This window comes from Pinus tabuliformis, chromosome 7 (genome assembly GCF_031772625.1).
Source record: "Pinus tabuliformis cultivar Carrire ecotype Pingquan chromosome 7, CPIR1, whole genome shotgun sequence".
In the NCBI taxonomy this organism is placed as follows: Eukaryota; Viridiplantae; Streptophyta; class Pinopsida; order Pinales; family Pinaceae; genus Pinus; species Pinus tabuliformis.
Window position 1 is genome coordinate 2,062,935,899 of NC_142293.1, and position 23,186 is coordinate 2,062,959,084.

The 23,186-nt window shown below is 40.3% G+C and overlaps 1 protein-coding gene across 1 annotated transcript in view; it reads right to left on the reverse strand.

The window, feature by feature from the left end:
• LOC149256791 (pumilio homolog 2-like) overlaps window positions 1-23,186 on the reverse strand; it is a 63,368-nt gene that overhangs the window by 23,860 nt on the left and 16,322 nt on the right. Inside the window, exon 7 of the mRNA XM_089460875.1 lies at window positions 20,522-20,716. Within this exon, the coding sequence (XP_089317001.1) occupies window positions 20,522-20,716 (195 nt within the window). The remainder of the gene's footprint in view (window positions 1-20,521; window positions 20,717-23,186) is intronic.

The window sequence follows — 23,186 nt, forward strand, 5'->3', positions numbered from 1 at the left end:
TCATTGAGCAGATTTGGGCGCAGTAATTTTGCAGCAAGTTTTCCAATCGCAAATCAGCACTGGGAGGAAGAGAGAAAGCACACAAAGGAAGGAATTTTCCAGAATTTCCCTGAGGGTTTCTAGATCTAATTTTTTGGAGGAAATCTGAAATTTCCATAGCAGAAGGCAATAGCATAGCAGATCTGCGCATTCTAGGAGGGGATGGGAGAAGCAAAGCAAGCAACCGAGTAGGAAAGGGAGGAGATTCCTGTTTATTTTCCCAGATTTGAGTTTTGCAAAAAATGGCCTTAGCGGGACTTCAAGATCAGGATATGCTTGATGGAGCCTTTAAATATTGTATCTGGAAAGCCATAATGACTTTCTTGTTAGATGAGAATGGTCTGAAGACGTATGCAGAAAGAGTTACAACCATACCTACAAACCCGCAGCAGCTAGAGAACTACAATAAAGAGATGGTCAAGGCGAAGAGAATGATCCTCGATGGAGTTCGAGATCATATAGTCTCACATCTAGCTGGCAAGAATACTGCCAAAGAAATGTGGGATGTTATCACAATGCTTTTCCAGAATCCTTCCGAGAACCGGAAGATGTTCTTAAAAGAGAAGTTGAGGACCACCAGAATGCATAAGGGTGAGGGAGTTGCTCCTTATCTCACTAGAATTCAGAATATCTTAGATGAGCTTGCAGCCGTTGGAGAGACACCTCTCAAGAGTGAGCTAATGCGTGTACCTCTCAATCGTTTCACCAAGGAGTGGGCAACTTCCGCTCAAGGTATTACTAGACGAGATCAGCTACTTGGATGGGATCGGTTATGTGTTGAAATTTGGTACCGGAGGACAGGTGGTTCCCTTAGGCTTTGATATTTGGCCTAAGGAAAAGTGTCCAAAAGAATTTAAGTTTTCTCCTAAAGTGACTTTATAATTTTATAAAGTTAAATCTAATTTAAAAGTGACTTTAAGTGATAAAATTACTAAGTCTAATTTTAAAGTGACTTTTATAAAGTCAATGAAAAATTAGAAAGGAAAAGTGACTTTGGAAATAAATGACTAAGTGGGTCTTTATTAAAGTGGGGTGAATTAAAAAATAAAAAGTGAGATTTAAATGAGCATTTAATCTCAGCCTTAGATCTCAATCTATTTCAGCCATTGGATTTAGGGATCACCCAGAAGTCACTTGGATCACCCAAAAGTCACTTGGGGTTAGATTAAAGGAGGAAAAGGTCATTAATTCTTTCATGAGCAAATTGAGAGAAGGAGAGCAAGAGAGCAAGCGAGATTTCTGGACAATGAGCTGCGAAGTATCAGCAGCGGAGTTTCAGCAGCGGAGTTTCAGCAAAGCGGAGTTTCAGCAAGTCTGTATAACAGAGTTTCAGCAGGGCGGAGTTTCAGCAAGGCTGAGATAAGTTGTAAAAGTTTGCTTGCTGATTTTTGTTGAATATTTCTCTTATTGTAAAAAGGCATTTTCCAAAAGTTGTAGAGGGTTTTTCCAAGATCACATTGACCAAAAATCTCAGTGTTTAAATGTGTTTTAATGGTTGTTTATTACTGCTGATTTTTATTTCTGCAATTTCCAGCATTCTGTAAAACTTCCAGAATTTATGTTTTCAGCAAATTTACTTTTTCCAACTTGTTAAATGTATGGTTATGGGAAAGAGCATTTAACTATATGGGAGAAATAAGGAGAAACTGAAAACCGGGGTGGGAAATGAGAAATTTCTACATGGTATCAGAGTTTAAGTGCTGAAGGACAGTTTGGGACAGCAAAAGGAAAAATTACAACTGCTAATTTTTCACTCACAAAATTCCAGCAAGCTGATTTTTTTCATAAACAACAGTTTTATCTTCACTACAGCAGTGTTATTTTTCAGTTTTAGGACAACAAGATGTCATTGGGATTGAGGGTGGAGGATAGGTTGGATGGGCATACAAATTACAGCGTTTGGAAGGAGAAAATGCAGAGTATCTTTGAGGAAGCAGAAGTCTGGGATATCATGGTGCATACCACACGGAACCCTGTTGTTGTGCCTACTGATGCTACTCAGTTGACAGCTTATAATAAAAAGAACAACAAGGGTAAGAGGTTGATTCTAAACGGAATCAAAGACCATTGCATTCCTCGTGTGAGAGGAAAGAGCAATACCCATGAGATGTGGACAGCATTGTCCAATCTCTACCAGAGTACCAATGAGAACCGGAAGATGGTCCTGAAGGAGAAGTTGAAGAACATTAAGATGGGTAATGATAGTGCAGCTAGATATCTCACAAAGATTACTAATGTGAGAGATGAGTTGGCAGCGATTGGAGAGGCCATTCCACCCACTGGGTTAGTGTGGATTGCAGTGAATGGCCTTCCCCATTCATGGTTGAACTTTGCTGATGGGGTTTGTGCACGTGAGACCCTTCCCACATGGGAGAGGTTTTGGGATGATTGCATTCAGACAAAGATCAGAAAAGGTCAGCTTGGGGCAGCCAAGCCAGTTGAGCAGGATGAGGATGTAGCACTGGTGGCAGGAGGCAAGAAAGGTAAAGGGAAGAAGCAGGCTTCCACAAGCAGTGGTGGGGGCAAAGGCAAAGGTAAAGGTAAACAGGATAACACACAGAAGGACTATTCCAAGGTGAAGTGTTGGAATTGTCAAAAGATGGGACACTATGCAGTTGTGTGTCCAGAGAAGAAGAAGAAGGGGAAGAACCAGGACGTGGCAGCTTCAGCAGAAATTGAGGACTTTGCAGGTCGTTTTGACCGGGAGTTTGCGTTCACTACGTGTGAGTCCTCTAGTGCAGGATCACCTGCCTCACAGGTTCAAAGGGAGCATGCTTTTCCCTCGATAAGCGGAGCATCTTCAGGTATCTGGTATGTGGACAATGGGGCTTCACGTCACATGACAGGAGTCCGTGAGTACTTCTCAGAGCTTTCAGAGAGTGGCACTGATATAGAGGTAGTACTCAGTGATGACAGAGTTGTTAGAGCAGTCGGGGTGGGGACACTGACATTTCAGAGGGAGTCCAAACCTCCTTTGAAAGTGTCATATGTTCTTTATGTGCCAGGGATGAGGAAGAACCTCATATCCGTCTCAGCTTTGGAGGACAGAGGATATGAGGTACTGTTCAGGGGAGGACATGTGTTGATGTATCCCAGGGGCACTCCAGCTGATTCAGCTAGAGTGATAGGTGTACGCCATGCAAAGGTGTACAAGTTTGCATTCCAACCCCTTTTGGCATTGAGCAGTAGTACTGACAGCAGAGCTAGCAGTTCTGAGCTGTGTGAGATTTGGCACCGCAGGATGGGACATATGTATCATGGAACCTTAAAGACATTGCGGGAGATCACTACAGGTGTGCCAGATTTCAGTACTGATCACTTTGATACTTGCAGAGGTTGTGCGATGGGCAAGTTTGCCAAATCCCCTTTTCCCAGCAGTGACAGAAGAGCGACTGGGATACTCGATTTGATTCATTCCGATGTGAGCGATCGGATGTCGCATGTTTCCTTGAGTGGATATGAGTACTATGTTTTATTCATTGATGATTACTCCAGGAGGACCTGGATTTATTTTTTGAAGACCAAGAGTGAGGTCTTCAAGCGGTTTCAGGAGTTCAGAGCTCTTGTGGAGACACAGATAGGTCGAAAGATCAAGTCCCTGAGGTCGGACAATGGAGGAGAGTACACCCTTGTTGACTATTGTGCGGAGGCAAGGATTAGGAGGGAGTTCACTGTTCCTTACAACCCCCAGCAGAACGGGGTTGCAGAGAGGAAGAACAGATCCATCATAGGGGCTGCCAAAGCCATGTTACATGATCAGGGGTTGCCATTGTTCTTGTGGGCAGAGGCCTGCAACACAGCTGTTTACTTGCAGAACAGGAGTCTGCATCGTGCCTTGGGGCACATGACTCCGGAGGAGACTTTCTCTGGGACCTGATATTGGTCATCTTCATATCTTTGGATGCATTACATACTCCTATATACCCAAGGAGAAGAGGACCAAACTAGAGCCCACCGCAGAGAAGGGTATCTTTATGGGCTACAGTGAGACCTCAAAGGCCTTTCGGATTTACATTCCCGCACAGAGGAGAGTTGTTGTCAGACGGGATGTGAAGCTCGAGAAGGACAGGGCCTTTAGGAGGTCACAGGAGTTAGAGTATCTGGATCAGCCAGACCCTCAGCAGCAGTTGAGTCAGTCGCAGGGATCCAGTGGGCAGGGATCAGGAGGATCCGGAGGTACATCTATGAGGATGTCAGGTCCGTCAATGAGCAGTGGCTCGCCGAGCCAGAAGGGTGGTGCTCCGGGCAGCATGCAGAGCAGTTCACTAGGGAGTCCATTGATGGACAGTTCACACGGTACCTCAGCTTCTACAAGTTCAGGTGCAGGCAAGAGGATAGCAGACAGACAGTCAGGTGTTCAGGCTCTTGATGATGATGAGGAGGAGGAGTTTCATTCTCCGGTGGGAGAAGTGCGCTCAGGAAAGAGGAAGCCCAAGTGGCTTCAGGACACCTTGAGAGATGCGTCATCTGTTGCTGAACCGAAGAGGCCGGTCAGAGAGAGTAGACCACCTAAGAGGTTTTGTAGCTATATGGTGATGGTTACCAACATCCTTGACTCTGAGCCTTCTAGCTATGAGGAGGCAGCTAGCCAGCAGGTCTGGAGAGAGGCCATGCAAGAGGAGTATTCTTCTATCATGAAGAATGATGTTTGGGAGGTGGTGCCGAGGCCTGCGGGCAAATCCGTGGTTACTTCCAGATGGCTTTACAAGGTAAAGCATGATGCAGATGGCAGCATTGAGAAATTCAAAGCAAAGTTTGTGGCTAGAGGGTTCTCCCAAGTAGAGGGAGTTGATTATGAGGAGACCTTCGCTCCCGTGGCTCGATATACTTCGATCCGCTCCATTATATCGATAGCAGCAGAGATGGGTTGGAAGATCCACCAGATGGATGTGAAGACTGCATTTCTCAATGGCTTCATACAGGAGGTGTACATTGAGCAGCCACAGGGCTTTGAGGTGCATGGGAAGGGTTTCACAAAGAGTGAGGCAGATCCGAACCTTTATTTTATTGTGATTGGTGAGGAGCCTCTCATTCTGGTGCTGTATGTGGATGACTTGGTCATTACAGGTGCAGAGAGACTCATAAAGCACTGCAAGAGAGATCTTGCGACGGAGTTTGAGATGAAGGACATCGGCTTGATGCATTACTTTTTGGGCTTGGAGGTATGGCAGGAGAAGGGGCATTTCTTCCTGGGGCAGGGGAAGTATATTGTAGACATCCTTAGCAAATTCTACATGGAGGATTGTAGACCCATGTCGACACCGATGATCACCAACTGGAAGAATCTTCATGCTTCGGACTCTGAGTTGGTGGATCCCAGATTGTACAGGGAGCTGATTAGTTCCTTGATGTATTTGGTCAACACTAGACCAAATATATGTTTTGCAGTCAACACGATGAGTCAGTTTATGTGTGAGCCTAGGAAGGTTCACTGGGTGGCTGCAAAACACATTTTGCGGTACTTGCAGGGGACAATGGATTATGGTCTGGACTACAGGCAGGGAGATGGAGTGAGATTGGCAGGATACACTGATTCTGATTGGGCAGGTTGTGCTTCTGATACGAAGAGCACTTCAAGGTGTTGTTTTGGGTTGGGTTCAGCAGTAGTGTCATGGTTAAGCCGGAAGCAGCAGTCAGTAGCACTGAGTTCAGCGGAAGCAGAGTATATGGCAGTCAGTCTAGCTAGTTGTGAGGGTATCTGGCTTCGCAAGATGTTGTTTGGCTTATTTGGTCAGCCGTTGAGACCTTCAGTGATTTACTGTGATAATCAGAGTTGCATTAAACTCACGGAGAATCCAGTATTTCATGACAGGTCAAAGCATATCGGGATCAGATATCATTTCATCAGAAACTATGTTCAGAAGGGAGCTGTGAAGCTTGAGTATATTTCCACTGATGAGCAGGTTGCAGATATTCTTACCAAAGCCTTACCACGGGGCAAGCATGTCTACTTCAGAGACAAGATGGGTGTGGTGAGGAACACCTTCCTCGGTAAAAGGGAGTGTTGAAATTTGGTACCGGAGGACAGGTGGTTCCCTTAGGCTTTGATCTTTGGCCTAGGGAAAAGTGTCCAAAAGAATTTAATTTTTCTCCTAAAGTGACTTTATAATTTTATAAAATTAAATCTTATTTAAAAGTGACTTTAAGTGATAAAGTTACTAAGTCTAATTTTAAAGTGACTTTTATAAAGTCAATGAAAAATTAGAAAGGAAAAGTGACTTTGGAAATAAATGACTAAGTGGGTCTTTATTAAAGTGGGGTGACTTAAAAAAATAAAAAGTGAGATTTAAATGAGCATTTAATCTCAGCCTTAGATCTCAATCTATTTCAACCATTGGATTTAGGGATCACCCAAAAGTCACTTGGATCACCCAAAAGTCACTTGGGGTTGGATTAAAGGAGGAAAAGGTCATTAATTCTTTCATGAGCAAATTGAGAGAAGGAGAGCAAGAGAGCAAGGGAGATTTCTGGACAGTGAGCTGCGGAGTATCAGCAGCGGAATTTCAGCAGCGGAATTTCAGCAACGGAGTATCAGCAGCGGAGTTTCAGCAGCGGAGTATCAGTAGCGGAGTATCAGCAGCGGAGTTTCAGCAGGGCGGAGTTTCAGCAAGTCTGTACAGCGGAGTTTCAGCAGGGCAGAGTTTCAGCAAGGCTGAGATAAGTTGTAAAAGTTTGCTTGCTGATTTTTGCTGAATATTTCTCTTACTGTAAAAAGGCATTTTCCAAAAATAAAGAAAAGCTCTCAAACTGGTTTTCCCCAAGAGTTGTAGGGGGTTTTTCCAGGGTCACATTGACCAAAAATCTCAGTGTTTAAATGTGTTTTAATCGTTGTTTATTACTGCTGATTTTTATTTCTGCAATTTCCAGCATTCTGTAAAATTTCCAGAATTTGTGTTTTCAGCAAATTTATTTTTTCCAGCTTGTTAAATGTATGGTTATGGGAAAGGGCATTTAACTATATGGGAGAAATAAGGAGAAACTGAAAACCGGGGTGGGAAATGAGAAATTTTCGGGGTGGGAAATGAGAAATTTCTACATTGTGGAGCGATTTCACTCGGGAAGAGATGAGGCTTGCTCTAGTCGAGAGTAATATTAGTTGCAGCAATAGCAAAGGACCGAAGAGTGTGAAAGACGAGGAGAATGTAGCCCTTTCATCTAAAGGAAAGGCGAAGAATGGTCCTAGTCAGGGACAAGGCTCAAAGGGATAAGAAAAGAAGAAGACATATCTATTGAAGATAAATGCTTCAGATGTGGCGAGTTTGGTCACTACAGTACTCAGTGTCCCAAGAAGAAGAAGGAGAAGATGGAAGGTAGGAGCAAGCAGCAACTTCAGCAGAGATTGATAATTTGTCCAACAAGTCGGAGGACGAATTCGCTTTGTATGTAGCTATACCTCCAGGAGAGAGGTGGGGAGATCTTGAGCACTAGTTCCCAAAGTTGCAAAGGTTTCAGCAGGATCCATGGAGGATAGCATCACACAAATGTTTCCTCAAGGATCATTACCCTTGCTATAGGGGCCCACAACATTCAGTAGCAGTCCAAACAGTGTGAACATGACCAAGTCAGATCTTGAGGGACAATTGTAGAACTAGGTGCAACCAGTTATTGAGGGGCACAGACAGATACTCAGTAGACAGTGCAGAGGCTAGTTGTTGTCAGAGACTCGGGAGACAGTGGTAGAGTGAGTACAGGGACAGTTGATTCAGAGTTTTGTTCTCAATTGCAGTACTTGTAGCAACAACGTGCGCATGCATGCAGGGTGGTTCAGCTATAGAGTTAGCAGATGAATCAAAGTATGTGTAGTGGCATGGTGCGCAATGGCAGATTGTCACAGATGTTAGACATCGACAACGTGAGGCAAGATGTTATGGGAGAAAGACATAACACCTTCCTCACTAAGAGGGAGTGTTAGTTTTTGTAGCATCAAACAAGTGTTCTAGTCTCGACTTGTGTCAGAGAGGCTAAAGAACACAAGATCTCCAAAACCCTGAAAAGGTTTCAGGAGAAACTCATAACATTCATGGAGCATTAGGACATATTGAATAAGACATTGAGTCTTGAAGTAACATTGAAGCCACCTTGAAGAACTGAAGCAAATTAAGATGGTTGGAGCCCTAGAGGATTGGAGTCGTCACATAAGGTTGGATCCTTGTGGAAAGCCAGGTCAGAGTCTGAATTGTTGAGAGGATTGGAGTCCTCAAATAGACTAAGTTGGAGCTTGGAGTTGTAGTACAGGTTGGTGCCTGATTTGTAATTGAAGATTGGAGTCCTCACCAAGGGTTGGAGCCTTGAAAGAGTTATAGGTTTTATTGTACAGATTGGATCTTGAGTTTTTTATCAGAGGACTAGAGTCCTCATCATTTTTTATTTATAAAATTATTCTTTTCTTGTACATCTAGTGTTCTGGTTAATTAAAGATCATATCTAGAATAATTTAACAACTGAAAAGAAATATTGATTCACCCCCCTCCCTCAGTATTTCCAACATAGATGTTCATGTAACTGCTTTACTACATTTATAGATTGTCTTTAGTACCTGGCTATTTTCCCACTACACAGGTTTTTAACCATGTAAACACTGTTATCCAAATCAATGTTGGAGGAATTGACTAGCCTTTCTTTTATAAGCTTGGGTTATGACCAAAAAGACAACACTAATCTCCAAGTGATTGATAGTTGAGATTAGACCTCACCTCACTTGAGATTTGATAGTTCAAATTTCATTAGATTAACTCACACTTTTTCCTATGAAAGAAAGTACTTTAGAACTAAAGTAAATGCCAAGGTTAAGGGTGTATTAGGCGACTTCCGCACGCATAGACACTTAGGCCTATGCAGTACCTGCCCAAGCTACAAACATCAACAAATCTATATTGCAATCAATCAACCTCGGAACCAACCTCTAGCCTAAGCAAAATTGTACATGTGTGTCTTTGAACCTCCACCATGATGAAATGCGCTAGTCATTAACCCTCTGATTTGCAAGGGGAAAAGGGGGGAAAATTTAGGGGTTAAAAAGTTGCTACAATGTTCATTCAAGGTAACTAGACCCAATGGAGTATATAGCTTAGGAGGATTGTTGGACTCAATGCAGTACATGGCTTAGGAGGATTGTTGGACGCACTGGAGTACTATAGGAGCGTTGGACACACCTTGTAGGCTTGCATGGAGCCTTGCTTGTGGGAAACTTTGGCTTGGATTTTGACATGTGTACCCTTGGAGTATATTACTCCACATGTTTGACAGTACATGTGTTATAGTAGGTTGCTTGTAAGGTCATAAGCCCACATATGTATGCAGGACCTCCCTTACCTCTCATATGCATAAAAGAAGGAAAGACTCGTTCACTCATTCATCAATCATTCATAATCCATTCTTGTTAGAGATGTTACAAAGAGGAGCACACTGCTTCTATCTCTTGGATCTTCTTATGTACTTGATCTCTCACTTGATGTAACTAAGGTTTCTTGAGCTTGTTGCAGTATCGTGAAGACAAGGCCTAGGGTTTCATCCCTTGGAGATTTGGAGATTAGTGTCTGAGATGAAAGTTGAAACCCAAGGTTTTACTTTTTGTAGTGATGAAGAAGAGACGTCTTGCCTTGCAAAACATGCTTGCATGATGCATGCTTGTTGGATCTCCTAGGTTTTCCCTAACTACAGTTTTGGAGAGCTAGAGAATTGTACTAGCCTTGTGATAAGGCTATGGTATGAACATGGGTTTCATCTTTTATGTATACTACTTAAGTGTCTAACAGTCCAGCACTTGTGTAAATTGCATATTTGATTTTCAGCCATCAATATTCTTCATGATTTCTAAATTCCAGCACAATGTCTCGCTGATTTGACACAAGTTAGGAGTGAATATGTTAAGTGATTTAACATTATAATTGAATAATGTAAGGGCGGATTTGCCGTTGTGTTTCCAATAGAGGAAAAAATACAGAACTATCAGTAGCTTTACAATATTTTTCGATACTGAACCCCAAACAAAATATTGGCATAAAAAAATCACAAATTTTGGGGACAAAATAAATAACAAATCACAGTTTTTTGAAGAATCACACCATGATGAAACAAATTGCTAGGCAGATTTTGACCCTCTTAAAGTGCCAATTTTATTTTTTTTACTTGTTTGTCTTCATAGTTGTTGGGGAATGAAAGGGAAGGAATCATCAGCAACCAATCTTAGCAAGGCCAAACCATTGTTCTCATCACCCTTTCATATTCTCAAATCCTAGGTATTTCCTCAAATTCCGTCATCTGAACTACTTTCCTTTTTAGATTTATGCAGGGTCTTCAAAGTACATGCTGCTTGACCCTTACTATCATTTTCATGGCTCATAAAACAATTTGGAGGTCTGTTTTTCTTACCAACAAGCTATTTTTCTTTTCCAGCAGTGTTGATGTTCATTTTTTCCATTTTATTTTGCCCTAAGTTTGAAGTTAGATGTTCAGTATTGCATTGCCAATATGCCGAAGGCTCTGGACCCATTCTGGTAGTATGGTGAACATGAAGATGGGACAAACCAAAAAAGATTGACTTGGAAGCTGTGAGGGTAGCCCGTGACCGGAGGAACTAACTGGTTAAGTACTGTTTGGCTAGAATCAAAGGGAATGAGGTTGGGATTTGTACTAAATCAACCCAGAGATTATGCAAGCTGCCCATGAAATTATTTATTAAAAAAATGAAGAGGGAAGAGGCAGTCTCTATCTATTAAAGTAAATGTTAGATTATAATGGCCAGTTAGATATTTTGACATAGGAACCAATAAAGCCACCAAGTTATTTTATGCCTTTGTGTTATTTCACTTTTGTTTATTTCTAGGTCTATCCCATATTCATAAAGTGGACGAGCTTGACTAGCTTGTGACCATTTATAAGGAAGCTTTCACTTTCATGTATGGTGGTTTTCATTGTGTTTGATTTCTATGATATGGTATCAAAGCTATTAAAAGTCTAACAATTAGAGGTCATATCAAGAGTCTCGAGCCTTTGAAAGACAAAGTTTCCACTATTTGTAACTTTAGCAATCTTAGAGCTATGGAATCTATGAGAACATGAAGACCTAGAGACTGGTGCTGACAGAGACAGATTGAAGGCAACACTGAGATATTCACCGACAGTTGAAAGTTCATTTGCCACTGCTAACAAAATCATATCTTAGCCTAAAAGTGTCAACACATCAGTAGATACCAAGGACATGGCGTACACATTCAATATATCAGAAAGAAGTTCTACAGAAATCGTTGAATGCTACAATAATTATAAGAACATCATCCAAAACAAAACTCATTCCACATTCTGATATATAGCGACACTAATTCTACTTAATGCAAAAGGTATACTAAGAAGTACAATCAGAGAAGTTCCAATAAAATTTCTCATCGTATAATACCAAAAAGGATCAACTTAGGGTGCATTGACCCCTTTTCAATGCAACAATATTGTTCAAACCGTTGAAAATCTTATTGTCTTGTTTCTTCAACCATCGCAACATCAGTGAAGAAAGTTCAAGTTGAAACAAAGACGTACCCTTGTGCTAATTATAATTATGCTTTGAGAAAAAAGCAATCTTTTAAGAGCGGGGTCAAGTGATGTACATGTATACACTATCATTTACATAATAATAACAAAAATAATTAATTACCAAGATTCATAAACCTTCAACCTCATGACCAATCAATGAGTACTTGTAACATCCTAAGAACTCTTGTAAGTCACAATCATATATCTATATATATATATATATAGACATATATATATATATATACACGGATTGGATGCTTTATCATTAATAAACATATTGTTCATAACATAAAGTATAACAAAATATATTTCAAGCACATGACAAGGAATCTCAATAGTAATGCCAAACTGAAAGTAGATTAGATTATGTAATCAAGTACTCGGATCACATTCAATCATCTACAAGGATTCCCTAGGTATCTATATAAAATTGGTGTCTAGAGCACAAATAATGTAAATTACAATGATAATCCAGGTGTCATAGTCAGCCCAGCCACTTGCTCGCGGTCAAATTGATTTCGCCCACCACCCGGCATCCTTCTCCTTCGCTCGATTCACCATGCTATCGACCTCCTTAATTACCCGCTCCTCACAGCGACCTCACATGCCTAGAACTAATGCTCACCTCATTTCACCTATTGTTCATTTACTCTCCTCATCATGCATACATTCTGGAGCATTCTTCCTCCGTCTCCATTTCTTTCGCTCAACGCTTGGCCCACCTGTTTTGCTTCTACCCTCAATCTCCTCGACTCCACTTATGCCTCCATGATTCATTAGTGGGGGAGAGTTCATCGCACTGGTCATGGAAGGGGCAAAGGTCATCCGCCTATAGACCTTGTTGCAGACAACAACAATGATTTGTATGATAATGTTATTCCAAGTTCCAACTAACATCCGGCGTCGGGTTAATGAAATGGAAACCGAGGAGATTCGACAGGGGAGGAACATACATTAGGCCAATGTTTTAAAAACCGAACCAGTCCACCAAATGATCTGGGTTTCGAACCAGGACTGGTCAGGTCTAAACAAACCAGTTTTAAAAAATACATTAAATAATTACTTTTTAATGAAAAACAAAACCATTTTTAAGATTTAAAACCATGATTAAAAGCCAATAGAAACAAAATATGCAAGGTTTGCTCATCTATATACCATGTAAATATGAATATATCAAAATGGCATTGAGTGCAAAACATATCCGCAACAAAATACATAATCAATGAGGCTCTAAATGGCCTCTACAGTTCAAAAACAATGCTCTAAGCTATGGGGTCATTGAACTATTACAAGTCCACATATTAGTGATCAACAACATGATCACTCCTCATCATGATCAAACTCATCACCACTACTAGACAAGAGATCATTAACATGAGCTACATAAATAATATCATTGATCAACATGGTCACTCATGAAACTCATCATTGATTCAATGCTACTAGAAATACCTAAACATCATCAACAAGAGATACATGAACATCATCTAGCTCAAAGTCTTCATACTTGGATTGCTCAACCTTATAACTGTTGGACACGGATTGTCATTAATGTCAATATGGCAGTATTCGAGGAGCAGACGAAGCCAAGAGGAGCATAAAAGAGGCATGAGGAACAAAGTACAGGGGCAAACAGCGCAAACAGATGTCGCAGACAGCCATCGGAGCAACAAAGGACGCAAACAGCAATCAGAGAAAGCAGACAGAGCCATTAGAGGAGCAATGGGTGCATTTATGTTATCGAGAGTTATCGAGCCACAAAAGAGGTATATGCATGCAAACACAGGCAGAGGAGCATATTATATATATGTGTGTCTATGTGTGCGCGCGTGCGCTTGTACACTATCGAAGGAGAAAACCATATATATATATATATATATATATGCATTTAACGCAAACAGAGGCCAAAAACCCATATATATATGCTCTAACACTATTGGTGGCCAAAAAACTATGCATATATGGCATATACACTATCGGAGGAAGGAAGACTAAGGTATATGGCATTTACACTATCGGAGGCAGAAAGACTGAGTTATAAGGCAAATACACTATCAGCGTGAAATCCCGGCAAATATACTATGGCGAATACTCTATCGGAGGAGTAGAGATATCGCATATGCCAAGAGTAAGGTGCATAAGTGGAGCATAAGCGAAGCAAGATATATATATAAACAAAGCGAAAAAAGTGAAGCAATATATATATATATATATATATATATATATATATATATATATATATCCCTCTGATTGCGATAATATATGCGCGGACCCAAGGGACCATTGCAATATGTTGCAATTTAATATCGCTTCCGCTGCGTCGGGATTATGTATCGCAAGTGGTTAAGGCCCTGCCACATTAAAACCCCCAATTGCGATATACAATTGCGGACCCGATGGTCCTATTATATCACGCTTATTGTAATATCGCATCCGTCGCTATATCGCAAGCTGTAAAGCCTTGCCACATGAAAGCGCTGATTGCAATAAGGCTACGGACCCGACGGGCATATTAACTATGGTTTAATACCATATCACATCCGGTCCATCGAAGCAGGGGAATTGGCCATCAGCCATCGACTATGCAATAGGGCATGACTTAGTAAAGACCTTCAAGAACGCGTTGATTGCGATTTCACTACGAATCCAATACAAGAATAGGTGTGGGGGTAATATTTCCTGAAGTCTGCCCTTTAGTCTTTTTTACTGGTTTTTCTCATATACTCTGTGTAATGAAATATTTGGCTTGTGTGGGGTGTTTTAGGCCGAAAGGCTTACCATAGTTGTTCTGATGGTTCAGGAGGCTGAACGTCAGTTAAATGGGGTGATTTATGGCGAGTGTGATTGCGATTGGGACATGACATCTCTGTTAAACTGAAAAAACCCTGTGTATGTCCATAATGATTGGAAAATGAAACGTTGTTACGGTGTAACGCGTTACAATGATTTCTCTGAGTTCTCTTTGGACTTCTCTTATGAAGTTACGTGTCCATGGAGTATCAGTGAACTCTAATCTATGTTGCACGGGTTCCCACACTCGGGGGTGGGGTTCTTGAACCCGTCCTGGGTTCCCGCACCTAAGTACCGGATTCGGGTACAGGTTCTTCCCAGAAGAACCGAGTTCTTACATGAAGAACCGGGGCCTTCAAAAAAAAAATTGGGTTCTTTTCCTTTAATGGGTTCTTGGGTTCTGGGGTTCTTCGGGTTCTTGGGTTCTTCGGGTTCTTCGGGTTGGGTTCTTTGGGTTCTTCGAGTTCTTCGGGTTGAGTTCTTTAGGTTCTTCCTAAAAAAAACTATATTAAAAAACTATATTTTGAAAATACATACTAGGATACGGCATACATGAATGACATGTTTATGCTACTTATAACTTTATAAGTTATTTCGAAAATTCAAACATAAAATAAGAATTTACATGTAACATTGTAAGATACTAAGATGTCTAATGCCAAAGCAGCGAGTCCAACATTTACTTAACTTAAGTAAATGCTAGACTCAACTATTTTGGTGAAACTTGGGACAGATTTTGTCACACACAGCTGACTGAGATACACTAGCCAAGTTTCCTACAAACTCAGGAGTACGCTCAAAAATCCTAAAGTATTCTGAGTTCTCAAAGGCTCAACATTTTAAACTTTATTTTATTGGGCTGCCTTGTGTGTTTGGTGAGACAGCAGTGAAATATATGCTACCAGCAACCATAATTTATACTTTAATGTAGCCACAAGCCTAAAAAAAACCAGTGAATTTATATGTAATGATTCAAAATATATATAGTATAAAAAATGCTCTCAATCCGGAAGCTTCTAAAAATTGCGTCCCCCACTCTGGCTCCCACTTCCAAGCAGCCTTGGTTCTTATACCTATTAGTTCTTTTTTAATAAAAAGGGATGCAATAATATTGGAGGTCAAATAACTTGTATTTTCCAGTGTTTTGGTCTTTGAGGAAGCCATTGTTCCTTAGGCTTTAGCTATTTAGTATTTTTATTTTAGTACTTTAAAATTTCCTAGTTCATGTTTGAAGATGCCTTAAGGCAAATTTTGAATGTAGTATGACAATGGACATATATCATGATTCATGATTCTTATTAATATGTAAAAAATGAACAGTTTTTTGGTGATAAATTTTGAAATTTCAATGTCAATGTTGAATGTTCAATGATGTGCATGTTTAAATGATTAAAGTTTTCTTGTTTAAAGTTGAAAAAATATACAAATTCAAATTTCATATATATTATTAATTATAATTTATAAAATTTAATTATTAAAATTTAATATTATTATATTACCCAACTAACCCACGCACCCTGTTTCCAAAAATGTTGTCCCCGTCCCCGTCCCCGAACCCACGTTTCCTGGCAACATAGACTCTAATAGCTCAGAGGAAGCCACAGCGATTGCGGAGGGAAGCCGAAAGATCAAGTGAGGCAAAGGAATCTACAGCGATGGAGGAGGAAGCCAAAGAGGCAGTGGAAAGTGGAAACGATCAGTCAGAGGTGTATGAAACACATAAAAACAAAAAAACAAGGGGAAGTACTATTGATGAATGCATAATCTGTAAGAGAGGAAGCCGAAGAACAAGCAAGAGGCAGGAGAGACCAGAGAAGCAGGAGAACTGGAGAAAGGCAAAAGCTCAACAGTGTTGGGTGCAGAAAACTGCAGCAAAACAGTTGATACCAGGTTTGGGTTGGAGCCCAAGAGGTTGGAGCCTCTGAACTAAACAGGATTGAAATCCTTGGGAGTTGGTGCTCCTAAGTGCAGAACTATTGCAAGACAGAGTTGGTGCTCTGGAGGTTGGAGCCTCACTGAAGTCCAAGTTGGAGCTTGGCAGCTAATTGCAACCAGTTATATTTATATATTGTATTCATTTCATTGCATTGTTTTTGTATTAATAAAAGCATTAATTCCACCTATCTGTTTCTGTGTTTCATATATGTGTGTGTGTGCGCGCGCTTTCGGTAACAACAAGAACAACAAAAAAATATAGACACTGATTCACCCCCCTCTCAATATTTCCAACAATAACATGATAGAAATTGAAAAGGCTTAACATGCCTAACCAATGATTTTGGTTTGAGTGAAGGGTTCATCTCCTCAACCTTATAATGTGGTAGAAAAAGCTTAGCATGCCTAACCAGTTGTTTTCCTTTGAGTGAAGGGTGCATTCTTGTTAAGGCCATGGTAGAGGAGTTCAACAATCAATGCCACCACGATCAAGGTTCTTAAAGGGCTTCATGCTCTTGATCAAATGCCAATCTCATACCCTTACGCATGGTAGAATCAAATGGAAACATTGCAAACCCCCAAACCATGAAATCCTAAAAACCATTAAGTCTGCTGAATTTTGAGTGAAATCTAAAATTCTAGTTTCTCCATATGAAATCCAATGAGGTCGAAACCACTCTCAAACATCCTGAGTCATTTCATGGTAATGTTAAAAATTTAAGTAAAAGGATGAAAATGAAAATTAAATGAAATTTAGAGTTAAGATGTGTCGAGAAAATGAGAGGGTACGCATGTTTTTCTTGGAGGGACTATTTTTGGAGGAAAACAACCCCAAATTCCCTCAAAACAGCTTCAAAACTCACAAAAATGCATTTTGTGGGGTTGATATTTGCCCTAGCAATAAACCGGTCGGGTTGACCACAAAGTGACCAGTTTCATCCTAAACCGGCCGGTTTGACCGCAAACTGACCAGTTTCGTCCTAAACCGGCCGGTTAAGACCAGTCTGTCCACTTTTTTTGCGAAATGGAGGGTCAAACCGGGTTTTTCTGTCGGTTTAACCCGATGTGCTAGCTAACCGGTCGGTTTGACCGGTTCCCTGTTCAGACCAGCCAATTTTTAAACACTGCATTGGGCGCTCCGCAATCTCCTCCCTCTTCATCTTCTCACCCGGGAACATGACCGAACCAATGTTACCAAGTGGATAGCTGAAATATCCACCAACACCTACAACATTCTCTCCTCCCTCTGCCACCTCTCCCATGAATTGGGCATAGCCTATCCTCCAAAAATTCCTTCCTTTCCCTCCCTTGGCCCTTCCACCTCTGCCTTTGTTCCTCTGGGCTCCTCATCACCCTCCACAGTCCATTTGTATGATGGTCGCACTTCGCCAACTTGCAAGTCGTAGGCAACCTTGTCTCTTCCCGTGAACACCTAGCAAAATGCCTCCAGGCTCTCCCCTCCTCGCCCAAGTCAATATGGATGCTACATCATCGGAGAGCAACCTACAGCTGACCCCTTCGACACTAGAAATGATGTCACTCATGGCCCTTCCATTGACGATCGAGCTTCGCACAGTCAGGTCAATGCCCCTCCTAGTCCACATGGCACCAACTAAACAAATTCAGGTTCTCCTTGGCATGGCTAGTTTTGATGTTTGTCTTTTCCATGGATGTTGATTGAATGGCAACTATATTTATCGTTTTGTTTCTCTCAAGAGATGTAATGATTTTAAATTTTGAATTTTTTAACCTCCCTCCTACTCATCTCTAAGGTGCGCCAACTAAACAAATTCAGGTTCTCCTTGGCATGGCTAGTTTTGATGTTTGTCTTTTCCATGGATGTTGATTGAATGTAAACTATGTTTCTCGTTTTGTTTCTCTCAAGAGATGTAATGATTTTAAATTTTGAATTTTTTAACCTCCCACCTGCTCATCTCTAAGGTGCCCCAAGGACAATGGCCTCCTCGATCCTTCTACTTGTACTCTATGTATTTTCACCTATTAATATAATGTGATCTATTTGCCAACAAAAAAATGTAAATTACAATTATAATCATCCACTAACCTTATGCGGAGCATGAAAACATGCTCTTGCACAGTTACATATACTGAAAAGGCAATGGGTGCATATCGAAAATTGCAGCCACACCAGCCAAGAATATTATGTCAAATTGCATACAGGTTCTGTGATATTAATATAAACAAGTGGTTGACCTTGATTAGTTGCCTATAATTATATGGTGGTGGTAATTTGACATAATCCAAACTCCCATAAATCAAGAGATCTCCAAAGTGGCACATTGCTAATTTGTTCAAATAAAATCATTCTCAGCTGAAGCATTAACTACTAAGTGCATACTAATTAGATCTAAGCGCCAATTAGTGGACTTATGCTCAAGGCACTAATTTGACTTGTACTAACTAGAGAAAACGCACTACCTGGGAGCGGAAAACAGCCAATCATTATCAAAGCAATGTTAATTACCTATCAAGGGTTAACTAAGCGAAACATTATCTGGCCATTGCCTTGTCCTTGAAGCTTCAGTGAACACTATCTAGTATTGTGCTAAAGTGTTGGAAGTCAAAGGAAGCAACAGAAATGATGGGAGTCGAGGTGGTTGAAAACCTAAGTGTTGTGAGTCCAATTGAGCAGCAATATCAAAAAAATAAAACTTATAGACGTTGAAGAGGAGGCATATTGGTTTAGTGACTAGTGAGTCATTCTGCTGGGGAACTTGACAATGGAAAGGCAACATGTAAGGGACTTCAGTGGAAGTAAAGATCAGGTGTTCAAATCTCTCGAGAGTAGTGATCTTGCAAAATGCCCTCTTGAGCCACAACTGCGCAAAGGTTTGAAATATGACCCAAATTCGGTAATAGGATAAGTTCGTTTATTTCCAAAAAAAGACCAAAGTTAGGCCAATGGGACTGCTCCATACAGAAGTGGTGATACCAAATGAGCGTGCAAGGCCACTCCTATAAAAGCAAGAATCAGTGCTACCAAAAACTGTTGGGAGGGTAGAATAGTGGTGACTTCCTTTATGCACTCATATTAAAGGATTTTGAGGAATTAATAATGCATTCATATGGGTTTTTTTTCTCAATTGTTCAGGTAAACATTCTTCTATTGTTGTATGCATTTACTAACACCAAGCACATGAGACAATCTCAGCAGGATCTCCAGAATTCTATAAGCAAAATCTCATGCTTTCACATGATTACATAAAGTCGAAAGGCAGTGGGATGCATGTTGGGAATAACGCCACAAGTAAATGAGGGCTGACTTCCACCAATGGATACAAATTTGCTGTAGTAATTTGGTAGAGCCTGAATTCTTATATGTCATCATATATGCCAAGTGGCACACAGCTGATTAATCCAAAAATGATGTTGCTCAATGAAGATGCATTGGTTGTCGAGGGAACACTAACAATATCCAAGCACCAACTAATGGAATTTATTAGAATGTTGATCTGTCTTGTGCTAAGTAGAGAAAGCACGCTGCTGGGGAGTGCGAAGCAGCCAACTACTCATTGAGGTAGCACTATTGCACAACTCCCTTAATTTAACACATAAAAAACTCCAACCCATTATAGAACACCAAAATAAGACCTAATTTTGATTTCTATTAATTATATCCAATCCCTCCATTTCTCCCAACAAAAATACACTCCCTACAAGCACTGTCTTTTTATTTATATCATCCAAAAAAGAAATGTTTCAAATCTTCTTTGAATCCATCATTCATTTACTCCAACTAACATGACAGCATTGCCATTTATTGAAACATGTGCAGCCCTTTGTTTTTGTTTAAATCAGACCTAATTTGATCACTAACTAATTGAAAGCCTTAAATCCCTCCTCTATATTCTCCAAAGGGTAACATACCAACCTAAAGGCTAAACCCTGTAAAAGCCCAGCCCTCCTTGTCAAAAATACAGTACTTCACCTATTTGGAAGATCATCATCTTCTACATCCATATCTACACCTTTTAACAGAAAGGTAATTAGATCCATGGCCAATGGCTATTGTTTGGATTGATTAGCAATAATTACCTCATATACCCTCGCTCAGATGCTATATCAGAGTACATAAATAGAAATTGGGAGGATGAATTACCTTTGGTGGCTAGAATAATAGTTTGGAAAAGATTGAAAACACCAAAAAGAAAATTTTGCAATCATCACAACATTTATACATAAAAGTGTCAAGAGCCCAAATAAGCCATACCTGCAAAGGCTCATTTTCATCTGTTGAGCCAAGCATCTCATTGATCAAAATTTGTCGATCAGCAGGGCCTCCAAATGCTAAGCATTTCTCTACAACATTTGAGGCAAACTTTTGTTGACTCATTTTCACTATTTGTCCTGCTAGTTTCTTGATTACAGCACAGCGCTCATGTGGTCTGCCATGCTCAAGCACATGCTGCAATATAACAAGACACAAGAAAGACCAAGACATTGACCAGATTAAGAAAATACTTGTAAAAGTTTGAACAATTCCAAATTCTAACTTCTGTGTACTACGAATATTGAAAGCAGGTCTAAACAAGATAGCTATCAAAAATAAACAGGGTATGTGTTTAAAATAGCCTGTGTGTGGATGGTTTATCATCGTATCTGAATAAGCCCAACAAATTTCCTTCTTTTTATTTATACCACATATCAATAAATTTGAAACCTGCTCCAGTTCTCTTTCTCTAAAAAATCTTTGCATAACTTGGAAACCTTGCTCCAGTTCTTTTTCTTCAACAAACATAACAAGGTTGACAAAGTGGAATCCACAGTACAATTTCCATAAAAAGGTGAGCAAGAAATTTCCATAAAAAGCTAAGTAAGAAATTTCAATATCATTATTATATTCCACATTTCTAGGTGAAAACCACGTATTAGTTTTAACATCGGCATTTCAATGCAAAAATTTACTACTACAATACATTTTCAATAAAAGGCGATGAAGTTGTAGGTGCCCTAAAGAATTGACTTGGGTTGCACAATATTGCAGCTCAATTTGCTTGTTCTCTGTCATCAGTCAAATGAAATGGCAATGCACTTCCACGTGTTTGTTACAATCATGAAACATAGGGTTCTTTGCCAAGTAAGTACACCATGATTGTCATAGTGGAATGTTGTAGAATCAGCTTGTGATATTTGCAGATCAACAATTATCTGAGATTTGTCTTGTCATAAATATCAAATCAAAAACTTAGGTTGAATTACTAGAGCTAGTTGTCTTGCTTGCTAGTTTTGAAAAAGTTTTACTATTCTTGGTTGACATTCTTGCATGTAAACTAGTTCGCCTTATTATCCCAGTTGGAAAGCATGCTAATTTTGTCAAAATCAAACCTTGGCTCAAATTTATCTCCTCACAAGCTACACTAATTGTCGCTCTATACCCTCATTCAATGGAGGGAAAAGACATTGCATGTGGCCTTTGACTCAGCCATGAAAGTGCACCTGTACCAACCATAAAACTATATACCATGAAGGGGATTTCCTGTCATCCTTCTATTATATGAATCTTTCTACTATAGAAAAGCATGCATACTTCTAGAGTCTATGAGATTATGATATTTTTATTATTTTTCCCTTGAGTTTGTGTAATGGAATCATGGATCAGAGTCAAAATCTCAAGGTTTTTTGCATTTTTGGAATCAAAGCTGCCTCCAATTGAGGAATTTGTTACTCGTCTTACCAGGTGCGGTCAGATTGTCATAATCGCCAAGGATTTAGGCCAGAATCGAGGAAGCAATGTCACTTGGGATACCAGTGAAAGAGAACTCTAATATTTCACAAAGACAACCATTATTTCCCTGTTACCAAAATTCAAGACTCTAAATAGGTCATCAAGGGCTGCATTAGAAGCTACAGGGAATGGTCTGCAATAATTGCCCATGATTGCAGACCATTCAAGAAATGAAACAGTTTGTCTTCCTCTGATATCTCTTTGGACAGGCTGAAAACAGGTGTCGTGAATGGTCTGCAATCATGAGCACAACGTGAGTTGAAACAACAAAATGTGCAGACTCTTGCAGCAACTATCACCACCACAGATAAACTGTTGGACTATAGAGGTGAGAGCATGTCTAGTCCAAAGAACAGAGAAGATGAGCATGGTGACAACAGCAAAACGAAGAAAGACAAAGGGAAGGCAAAGGTGTCCAAAGATAGAGAAGCCAAGAAGACAAATGCCGCAAAAGAGAAGAAACCAGTATCATGTTGGTTCTGCACTAAGGAGCATTATGTGATGGACTGTCCTTTGGAGCAAAAGTTGTCAGCTTTGGAATAGACAGAGAAGCCAGTAGTTGTAGAGTTATAGGTTTTGGGTACGATCATGGAGGCTCGGTTCATATCAACACAAAACCATGGGGCAACCCAACTGAGTTATATTCGCACAAAGTTCAACAGGAGACAGCTTAGGTGGAAACTCGAGCCGATGCATACTTCTTTTTGTTGGATTTACGATTGTTGTTAAACCGAAACCTGCAAGCATTAGTCTGCACTACAACATAGGATCCACAAGAAGCAATTAGTCCATGTCGTGAAACACATGCAAAGCATTGAACCCACCGTCCAACAATCTCCCCCCTAGCGCAAGCCGGGTGAGTTTCAAACTAGAAACCTACTACTCTAATACCACTTGGTGGACTTTCAATTGCCGTTAGACCAAAACCCGCAAGCATTGGTCTCTGCTACAATCACCAGAGTTCCACAAGAGGTAGTTTGTCATGAAAAACGAGGGGGAATATTGAACCCAATGTGGCCAACACTTTCAAGGCCGTTAACTTAGGAGAGTAAAGGGTGGTTAGTGCAGTCAAACATGTGTCAATCAAACTTGGATAGGAGAAAGGAGAGACAAGTCCCGTATTGTTCCTTCAGAGAATGATGATGTGATG